Here is an 11,390-nt window from a genome sequence, read left to right on the forward strand (position 1 = left end):
CTTAGCGGAGAGACAGTCGATAGTACTGGCTATATCCGGGTGCCCCAACACTGGTGCTGTGTGTGCCCAGGCGAGGAGACAGTCCCGCATACCAGAGGGCACGTAGATACACCCCTCGGGACAGTGAGCAGGTGAGGGCTCCTGTTGCAGGGCTCGACGGATGTCCGCGTCCACATTCCACACCACAGGAGCCACAATGCGGAACAGGGGAATAATGGGTGTCACTTTCTCGCTCCGATCCTCTGTGTCATGCCCCCGGGACAACGCATCGGCCTTAACATTCTTTGATCCCAGCCGGTAGGAGAGTGTAAAGTCAAACCTGGTGAAGAATAGGGCCCACCTAGCCTGACGCGGGTTCAGCCTCTTCGCTGCTTGAATGTACTCCAAGTTCCTGTGGTCTGTCCAGACAATGAATGGGTGTTTAGCACCCTCCAGCCACCAGTGCCGTCATGCTTTCAGCGCCTTCTTGACGGCCAACAACTCACGATCCCCCACGCCGTAATTCCGCTCTGCGGGAGACATCTTCCGTGGGTAGAAGGTGCATGGATGGAGTTTAGGCACCTCCAACCTCAGAGGCGTCCACCTCCACGATAGACAGAGACGGGTCAGGGTGAGCCAGAACAGATGCGTTAGTAAAACGTTCCTTGAGCGCACAGAAGGCTTCGTTGGCCTCCCCAGTCCAGCGCAGCTGTCGAGGACCTCCCTTCAGGAGGAAGGTGAGAGGGGCCACCACTCTGCTGAAACCCCTAATGAAGCGCCTGAAATAGTTGGCAAAACCAAGGAAGCGCTGCACCGCCTTGATGTTGGATGGAACAGGCCACGACCGTACTGCATTGACCCTCTGCTCTTCCATCTCCACTCTCGCGGTGGATATCCGATAGCCCAGGAAGGAGACAGCCTGCTGAAAGAAAAGGCACTTCTCCGCCTTGGAGTACAGGGGATGCCCTATCAGCCTCTCCAAAACGGACCTGACATGAGACATGTTGCTCGTGTGTAGTGGAGTACACCAAGATGTTGTCTGTCTACCCAACTACACAGCAACACAACATGTCTCTAAACACCTTGTTAATGAATGATTGAAACACCAAGGGTGCATTTGTCAGGCCGTAGGGCATTACCCTGTATTCGTAGTACTCTGTGCTGGTGCTGAAGGCGGTCTTCCATTCATCCCCCTCTCTGATGCGCACCAGGTTGTAGGCACTGAGTAAATCCAATTTAGTAAAGTATTTAGCACCATGCATCTGTTCGGTCACAGTGGGTATGAGAGGCAAGGGATAACTGAATTTAACAGTAGCCTTATTCAGTGTCCGGTAATCGATACAGGGGTGGAGACCTCCCTCCTTCTTCAGGAAACAAAAGCTGGAGGTGGCCGGAGAGGATGAATCCTTGGGGCAGCGCCTCCTGGACGTAGGCCTCCATGGCTTTGGTCTCTGCATGCGAGAGAGGGTAGATATGCCCCCGCGGGAGGGTAGAACCAGACAGTAGGTTGATAGTGCAGTCCCATGGGCGATGAGGGGGCAGGCACGTGGCACGAGTCTTCGGAAAAGCCACCTGTAGGTCCCGGTACTCCTCCAGGATAGGGACGTGGGTGGCCAGGTCCAGACTTTCCACGGAGGTGGCACATATTGACACAGAGAGACACCTCCCCTGACACTCCTGCGACCAACCCAACAACCTCCTCTCTGTCCACGATATACTGGGGTTATGCAACTCTGGGTCTTTCTTTCCTGTGGCGGTCCTCATGAGAGCCAGTTTCACCATAGCGCTTGATGGTTTTTGCGACTGCACTTGAAGAAACCTTCAAAGTTCTCGACATTTTCCGCATTGACTGACTTCATGTCTTAAAGTAATGATGGACTGTCATTTCTCTTTGCCTATTTGAGCTGTTCTTGCCATAATATGGACTTGGTCCTGTACCAAATAGGGCTATCTTCTGTATACCACCCTTACCTTGTCACAACACAACTGATTAGCTCAAACGAATTAAGAAGGAAAGAAATTCCACAAAGGTACACCTGTTAATTGAGAGTGTGCGAAGCTGTCATCAAGGCAAAGGGTGGCTACTTTGAAGAATCTCAAATATAAAATATATCATTAGGGTTCTCTCTCTAGCCTCTTGAAACACCATTGTATTACGGACAGTTTTGATTACATTTCAGATTAGAGCCACAGCCGCCGTGGAGAGAGCACAGCTTTCACCAGGGAGTGAATTATGCCGCCATTACCCCCCTCCAGTCCGTGTGTGTGTGGGAGGGGGGGCACTATTCCTGTGACCGCAAAGGAAAGCAGCATTAATCAAAATGACACGGTGGTGGGCAGAGAGGCAAAGAGAAAAAGAGGGGAAAGGGATGATATTGCTCAACACAAACCCCTCTCTCCAACGCCCAACCAACACCCTACCCCCTCCATCTTCTCTGCATCCCTCCCTTCTCTCTRTGTGCCCTGAGGCCCTGGGGTTCCTGGTGCTGCAAACAGTGAATTAACCCATCTCAGACCTCTGTTAATGGACTCCTAAATATCAGCCCTAGCCTTTGGATATGCCAACCTACATTTATATGGGAGAGGGAATGACCTGTCTGCCTTTTAGCGGATAAAAGCCGTGTTGTTATTGATTTGCTTGTCCCTCGCATTGTTGTTTTGTTTGTGTGTGGGTGCATGTTTATGGAGATGTGGTTTGTCTTTGTGTGTGTGCGTAATATGATTTCCATTCATAGCCATAACATTGTAACTCTGCCAGCTAATGAAAAAACCACAGCACGTCCCACCAACATTGTGACAGTATGTGCCCTCAAGTCAAAGGTCAAGCCACTGTGCCCACAAAAAAATTCATTTCCTCCCTCCACCGCCATCGCTCTTATTCCAAAACACCCACACTCTCCCTCCCCCCAGTAATCACCATGCCAGCCAGGCAGCCAGTAAAAATCAAAGTCAACAGCAGTGTGTGTGTGTGTGTGTGTGTGTGTGTGTGTGTGTGTGTGTGGTGTGTGTGGTGTGTGTGTGTTGGTGTGTGTGTGTGTGTGTGTGTGTGTGTGTGTGTGTGTGTGTTTGTGTGTGGTGTGTGTGTGTACAATACACACGCCAATTCTGTGTCAGTCAATACAGGCTGATCGATGACGATGGGGCCCTGCTGGGGGAAGGTGTGCGTGCGTGCAGGAGCCCTGGCTGGGTTAATCTGTGGACAGTCCTCTGCAATGATGATGCTATTGATCTGGTGGTAGATCATATGAAGGTCAGGATATGTTGTCTGTTTGTGGAGGCCCAGGTAGTAATACACAGTAATACACCTTGGCTTTCATTGGACAAGTGCCACCTTTTCTAATGGAATCTTGGAGCGTATGGGGAGGTCCAATGAGGACAAAGACAATAGAGCGTGCGTGCAGACACACACACACCACTTATTTTCCCTTCTGTTGTAAATCTGTTAGTGGTTGAATCAGTTGTCTATTCCTATAATCATAGATTTCTAAACCAGAAGCCATATTTGCATACAAAACAAATTAATCCAATCCCATTTGAAATACATCTAATAGGCTACATTTGGCTAATTTCATTGGTAGTTAGAGGAACATGGCATTCTATAAGAGTAGATATTGTTGAGTTGAACCTTAGTTGATTGACAGCTCTCCTGTCACATCCCCAGGTCATTATCATCGTTCCAGTGGCTTGCCTCTCTGCAGGTTGATGAAACAGAAACAACGCTTGTGAGCACTTCATTATTCATTTGAATCCATAAATGCAATTAATTAAGCTTAAGTGTGCAATAAATCTGATTAGCCAGTCGGTTCCCAAAACACCATAAAATCCACACAGGTCTTATTCCCTTTAATGAATTTGTGGAGAGGGCGGGGGCAAATACCCATGCATACGTTAATGTATGCACACAAACACACACAGCTGCTTGACTATGACAGAAATAGGTCCCAGTACTCATGTTGGGTGCCGGTACTGTTTATATTTAGGTACAGGTGCTCCACAATAATATTCTATAACAGGAACAGGAGCTCTTAGCAGTAGAAAATAAGTTGCCGATACTCTGCTCCGGTGAGCTCCTGCCCAAGTCAAGCACTGTTACCACACAACCACACACACACACCACACACACACACCACACACCACACCACACACACACACACACACACACACACACACACACACACACACACACACACACAAAACAGAACGGTATACAACACACTCACATGTACACACACACACACACACAAAACAATATGCAAAGAGCTATTCATTGGGATGAAAGATAAGCTGGGATTAATGTATGCTAATATTAAGGGGCACCACGAACAACAAAATATGCAAGGTCATCAGTAAACCTGAAGTGTAATTAATAGATGGAATTAGCAACAAAAACAATAGGGCACTTAAACTGCGTATTGATAAAAATTACACGTTGGAAATGAGAATAGAAATGGGCTTATTAAATGTGTTGACAGCAGTTGTCACAAAAATAAAGCTTGAAAATAGTTTTTAATGATGCTGTGCGTTGGAAGAACCTTCCTTTCCTCTCTTTCGCCACTCTTTCCATTACTCCAGTCTATGCTGTTTGTATCATCCCTCATTATTTCTGAACACACTCCCTCTCTCTTCCTCCCTCCTTTCCTCTTCCACTCCTCCTTCCTTCTCCTCCCTCTCCCTGGCCAGTACTCTCTGGGGAAATTACCACAGCTCAGAAACGRTGTCCTACTGCACCGCACTGCTCCACTCTCCCCTCGGCCCATATAACACACCACCAGCACTACAATACACACACACACACCCCTCCCTCAGTCGATACAGTCCCCTAGGCCTGCTGCTGTAACCGGCTATTCTGTAGAAGCTCTGCTTGTTGTTGTCCCCTGTATAGAAATTGAATCAGTCACCCTGTGGCCAAGGTCCACTACYCACTGCACCGGTGAACAGGCTCTGCCTCTCTCTCTCTCTCGCTCTCTATTCCAGATTATATTCCTCTCGCTCTCTTTCACAGATTTTATTGTCCTTTCCCTCTGTTCTCTGGGTAATTCACTGTAATCTTTACAAGGTCTATAATAAAAAAGGGTCTGTCCACCTGATGGGTATGGCAATATGCTTTCTAAAGTCCCTCTTCTCACATTACAATGGTATGGCCCTCAGAGAAGATGACAGTATAGGTTATATGACAGCCCTACCACTACTACAGTAAATGACTAGTTTCATGGTTTCTGGATTGCTGAATGAATCTTATACCTGTAGCAGCATGGAATGATGTTATGATTTGTATTATTGGTGCGTGGAACGTTGATAGTCACCTCTCTATTCAATAGGGTGAAAACCGCAGAGTTGGGGACACTCAGGCTCTAGTTTGGTTGTTGTCTTTTGGTACTCCCATGTCGGAATTATCATCGCTGTTACATTTAGCATACGTCAAGTCATGCCTTTGGAAATGTCACTTTGAAAGGAGCGGCAGSCACCGTCTGCATTTTGATTACTCCTAGGCGTAATCTCCAGACTGGAGGATTCAGGATTCATGATCAATACCAAAAACCTGGCCTAGCATCTATCATTCTGCACCAGACAGGGAACCAGTGATGGGTTCCTTGTCTACTGCATTAGTTACAATTTTTTTTTATACATTATCTATTTATTTATTTAACTAGGCAAGTCAGTTAAGAGCAAGTTCTTATTTACAATGACGGCCTAGGAACAGTGGGTTAACTGCCTTGTTCAGGGGCAGAATGACAGATTTTTACCTTGTCAGCTCGGGGATTTGATTTAGCAACTTTTCGGTTACTGGCTCAATGCACTAACCACTAGGCTACCTGCCGACCCAAAATACTAAGTAGTGCACTATATAGGGAATAGGGTGCCATTTGGGGTCAAAAGTAGTGCACTATATAGGGAATAGCGTGCCATTTCGTGTCAAAAGTAGTGCACTACTTAGGGAATAGGGTGCCATTTTCAGAGGTAATGACAAGGGAGGGAGTGTAAACAAAGATCCACTTTTTGGCTCGTCGTTCAGTGAATTGTTTGGCTTTTCACCCGGTCATATTTATTTTGTTAATTCCTAATTCCACAAGATAAGGCAATTAACTGAAAATTGGGAGAGGGGCTTTCGTGTCGTGAGAACTGATAAATTGTAGACTTTTGGCTGGATTGTCATTTATATGTACTTTTCTTCTGACCTGGTTCAAGATCTGTTTCTGCAGTCTTGACAGCTTGAATGTTTAGCTCTCCAATGACCATAGGAGATGGCAAGACAGCACAAACAGATCTGGGACCAGGCTAGTATTCTTCATCATCATAACACATGGAATATCTCAGTCTGTTTCTTAAAGAAATGCCAAACCTATTGAGATTTGCTTTGTACAATTGGTTCCTGATTGTGTCTGTCTCAGTTTTGACTGTCTAGAAATGTTTCAGAAGGGAGTGATACTTCCCCTCATGGCAAGCATGTTTAAAGTATAACATTTAAAAAATGTTCAACTGTAGCGAAAGCACATGCATCAAATATACATGTAACCACAATAGTGTGTGTGCGCAGATATACAGTAACTRMTGTGTGGGAGTGTCTCTCTGCTACCAAGATCTCACGGCAGGCAAGAAATTAAAACCTTCTGTGGAACGCACTCATGATTGAACTGGAATTAAAACAAAAGACATGAGCACAGGGTGCTTAAATGAAGAAAAGAAAGAAAGGGAAAGAAAGAAAGAAAGACGGAGGAGAGGAGTATCCCAGGAGAGCAGAAGAGAGGAGAAAGTGAGTGATTGCCAGCGCCGCAGTCCGTCCGCCTCGCTTCATGTCTGGATTTCCTCTTAACAGAATATCAACCAGACCTTTCTCATTGCCGCCCCTCCATCAGACGGCTAGCTTAAATGTGAAAGCAATTAGGGAAATTGGCCCAAGTCAAAGAATCATCTGAGACACCTAAAAAATAAAATGCGTCACTGATTAAGGATCGTCCCGAATGGCACCCTATTCTCTATGTAGTGCACTACTTTTGACTGGCTCTGGTCAAAAGTAATGCACTATGTAGGGAAAAGGGTGCCATTTAGGATGTAAACTCAGAATAGATGTCAGTTGTTTACCCTTTTGTTCTTCTCTGCATTCACGTCCAGCTACTTGCCACTCACTGTTAAAGTGGGAGATGTGATGGTGTCCTACGTGGGGGCATAGATCTCCATCTCTCTTTTTAAAGTGCACTAATGACTTTGTGGTGAGAGTTCTGCAAACGTGGATGTTAGTTCTGCATTAGCCTGCCTGGATGGCAGGCTTGCTCTGATGCTGGCAAGTGCTTGCAAAATGCACTCTACAAAAGTGCAGTATTGTAATGTGAATAACCTCACACCTACCTACAGTATATACAGTGACCTCAAAGTATTGGGACAGTGACACATACCCCTCCAAAATGCTAACCTCCCCTGTTATTGTAATGGTGAAAGGTTAGCATGTCTTGGGGGTAGGATATTTGTGCGTCTAATTTTCTCACTCATCATTATTCACAATTAATTCAGGATTCATGGTAGCATCCACATTATCATGGTAGAAATCACATTAATGTAGAAGTGTTTAGAAACATATTATATTCTTATTTACAATAAAAGTGACTCTAAAATGACACAATACATTATTTACAATTAATTTCTACTGGGCACAAGATAATCTGAAACATAACCAAAACAAACAGCAAATGCATCCAACAAATGTGTAGTCACAAGCTTGATGTAGTCATTGCGTGCTATGAATATGGGACTAAATACTTAACTTTTTACTACTTTAATACACATATAAGTGCATTTGTCCAAATACTTTTGGTCCCCAAAAATGGGGGGGACTATGTACAAAAAGGGTTATAATTTCTAAACTGTTCACCCAATATGGATGAACATACACTCAAATGAAAGTTAGCAGTCTGCACTTTAACCTCATAGTTTTACTTTTGGAGCTCACTGTGTGTGGCAGTATTACAAGTTTGTTATCACATGAAAACTCCAAGGAATGCAGCCTTCTCTGCTCACCTCCCTTAACCCCCAAGTTTAAACAGCTGCTTTTCCCATTCAGCTAGAGTTGGCTTTCGCAATAGCTTTGGGCAGCTTGCCTTGAATAGGAAGAAACTTTTTCTGGGCTCTGGCTTTCTCATTGACAGTCTCTGCTGTGATCTATGGGGCTGTGCAGTCTAGTCTAGGCTGTTCTCACTGGTCAGTTCTCCCCTTTGTGGACCACAACTTTGACCTATTCCCACTGTGTGCATACTGCACGATGCATGGTCATTTCCATAAGAAAAGAGGCATCGAGAATGAGTTGGGGCCACAATCCTTTCTTGAATCTGAGAAGCAGAACAAGGGGAATAGTCGTCCTTCATCAATCAATTGTCAATTAGTCTGGAATTGAAATATGCTCCTTCTTGGTGGACTTCATGTGACTTCAAGATTTTGAGGAAGGTAATGTGATAGAATCAAGGGCCCTTGTAAAATTATTTATTCTTCTAGCATAAACTTCTAATTTGCAAACTAATCACATACTATTTCGATACATTATTGAAAGTATTTAGCCTTTTATTCACAGAACTAAATTTGTTATTTTGCATTGCCGTAAATATAAACATATTGGTGATTTACATGGCCTAACAGAAATAACCTATATGATAGTCAATACCACATATTTACCACACATATGCAACTGAATAGTGCCCAAGGTAGGCTGCAAATAAAACATGCACAATTTTATCAGCCTCTATATCTGCCTGTCCATCATTTATTATAGTGAGCAAATCAGACTGCCATTGTCAAGGGTACGACGGGGCGGGATCATGCTGTGTTGTTAGTGGGAGTGTTGTTAGTGGGAGATCACGTGGATTGGCTGCTTGGGCATGGGGGCCACTTCCTACATTATTTCTGCTCAGAGGAGAGAGCGAGCGGTCTTAGTTTGAACAAAATGGCTGCAAGAACGCTGTCAACGAGAGCTCACTGAACGCATTATGACTGTCCACTCCTACATTTGGATTTTTCGAGAATGTATTTTCTTGGATTCGTTTTTCAATTTGCATTCGTAGTAGCAAGGTCGTCGGTCAGATGTTGTTGCTAACCTGCTAGCTCCTCAGCTAGCGGCCTAAACACAAAATATTTCATTTTGCACTTTAACCCAAGTCGGCTAGCTAGCTAGCAATTTTCGTCGACAATTTACTGAAATCTGCCTGTTTTCTTTAATTTACAAATGACTCCTTACAACAGTCAATGACTAATGCCAACTAGCTAARGTTAACAACTCAGCTACTTTTTGAGTCGAATTGTTTCTGTTGCTTTTTCGTTTTGCTGCTTTTTTCGATATTTTTTTCTATAACGTGATACTTTTGACGTTTATCATTGCTTTGTGTTGCGAAAATTGTCCTTTTAGTGCATCGTTGCGCTAAAATACAAAGTTCTTACTGTGTGTTTTTCAAGTATCGATCTCGGTATTTTTGTTATGAAGCTGCTCAAACAGTTATCCAGTCAGTCAGTAAGCCCCTGCAGCACGAGAGCTGAAGGTGGCTAATGCTAGCTAACTGCGAAGACAAAATTCCTGATTTGTCATTTACGGGTATTTTTCGGAAAAGGCACAGGAGAATGCTTTTCTGCATCATTCTCTGCCATGCACCAACTTTGTATTGAAAGCTGCCAAAGCTCAACGTGTGATTACGCAAGGTAAGGAATACTTTATTGATATCCAACCACAGATTGTTTGACATGCGGCGTCACACCAGCTCAAGCCACATACATTGTATTCTATTATTATGTGACTCGAGCACTAACACTACCGTTAGTGTTTTTCTACTGTTCCAGTTTTCATAGTTACATTGCTTTTATTTACTAACTTGCATTAGCTGATGATTTATAGCAATACATTATGGGAAAGGGTAACGTCAGCTATATTATTTTACTTTACAGTAAACGAGCCAAAGTCAATGATAGTAACTAGGCTGATAAGACTTGATGCCAACAAGCTGAAACGTTAAATATAACTACAAGGGTAGCGTGCATTGCTGATCGYCTTAGTTTCACGGTTATAAATAATTATGATATCTCGTTAGTAACGTTAGCTGTTATTGACAGGGGTTGCCTTCTCTAAAACACACCATGATTTATCCATTGGTTTGGATGGAAATGCACGCGAGTTGTGTGTTAAGAATCGCAAACCAGGAGCACCAGAGGCAGGTTATATAATCTAATTAATGGTCAGTTTAGCGCCGATTGGAATGGACTGGCTGTCCTGATTCGAGCGAATACAATTGTTGTGGGGAAAGCGCAGATTTTTTTTGGTGGGAATACTTTCCATGTCAAATAAGTCAGTTGACTGTGTCATATTCATCCTGAAATATAGGCAAAAGGCATACCCCACACAAGTAATATTTGAGACGTTCATTATTCCTCTATGTTGATTCCATTCCATCAAATTGCTACAATAATCTGGACTGCACTGGGCAGTGTTTGTTTATTTGTTAGACATCACTACCCCCTTTTCATACAGTAGAGGATGGTATGAGTTGTGACTGTCGCCTTCCGTTGATTTCCCCCTACTATCCCTATGCATCCTCCCATACCAAAGTGGTGGAGTAGATCCTATAGCCTCCACCCCCCCATTTTATCTCAATCTTCACACACCAGTGGGGCAATAATGAAATGCATAGAGACCGGGGAGTGGGGGACATGGTGGGTATATAGAATGCTTAACGTGCTTACCGGGAGGAGTGTGACCATTTAATGTCAATCTGAAGGCTCTGGCTGCCAGTTGGTTAACGTGCTGCGGTTCTTAATCAGTTTGTGAAGATGCCGCCCCTCCACCCTGCGACGCTCTAGCCCAACTGACAGCCCCCAAACCGAACCCTACACCCCAGCAACCTTTCTCTCCCTCTGTCAGGGGGACACTCACCACCCCTGTTCAACCCCCTTGGGAATTCAAGGGGGAGTGGAGGGGATGGYAAAATTGTAAAGACGTTTTAGGGGTCTGTAAGTACTCAGTGGAAGTGAAAAGGGTCTGTGGGGGGGGGGCAGCCGCTGGTGAAGGGGCGTTATGTCTGTTGCCATACTGTTTGGTGGCTTAAGGTTTCTGCATGCTTCGGTTCAGCTGGCCGAACGAGTGTGCTCGTGTACTCCCTTAAAAGACCTTGGCTTGAAAATTTAAAAAAGGCTGAAATAGTACTCTTTGTCCATCTGGAGACGCCGTAACAGTATACAGTTCCTCAAAATAGTCTGAATTAATCTAGGATAACTCAACAAATCTTTCACAAATGTTGATGATTTTGTCAAGGAGATCTTAGTCACACAATTTGACATCTAACTAAGATGTTTGGTGCAGTATTTCTCAAGTGTATTTTGAGAATATTGCACCGAACATTGTTTATGGACAACAAACACTTATTTGAAGAATCCCTACTGTTGACCAA

General features: G+C 44.3%; 1 protein-coding gene across 1 annotated transcript; it reads right to left on the bottom strand.

The window, feature by feature from the left end:
- Positions 1-553: 553 nt before the first annotated feature.
- LOC111982309 (uncharacterized) lies at positions 554-982 on the bottom strand. The gene has a single exon (XM_024013875.1). It carries the CDS (start codon positions 980-982, stop codon positions 554-556), a length of 429 nt encoding a protein of 142 aa, XP_023869643.1.
- Between the last annotated feature and the right edge of the window lie 10,408 nt (positions 983-11,390).

This window comes from Salvelinus sp. IW2-2015, linkage group LG21 (assembly GCF_002910315.2).
Source record: "Salvelinus sp. IW2-2015 linkage group LG21, ASM291031v2, whole genome shotgun sequence".
NCBI lineage: Eukaryota > Metazoa > Chordata > Actinopteri > Salmoniformes > Salmonidae > Salvelinus > Salvelinus sp. IW2-2015.

Excerpts from the sequence above, each read along its gene's own strand:
- LOC111982309 (XM_024013875.1), bottom strand. The coding sequence starts at position 982 with ATGTCTCATGTCAGGTCCGTTTTGGAGAGGCTGATAGGGCATCCCCTG.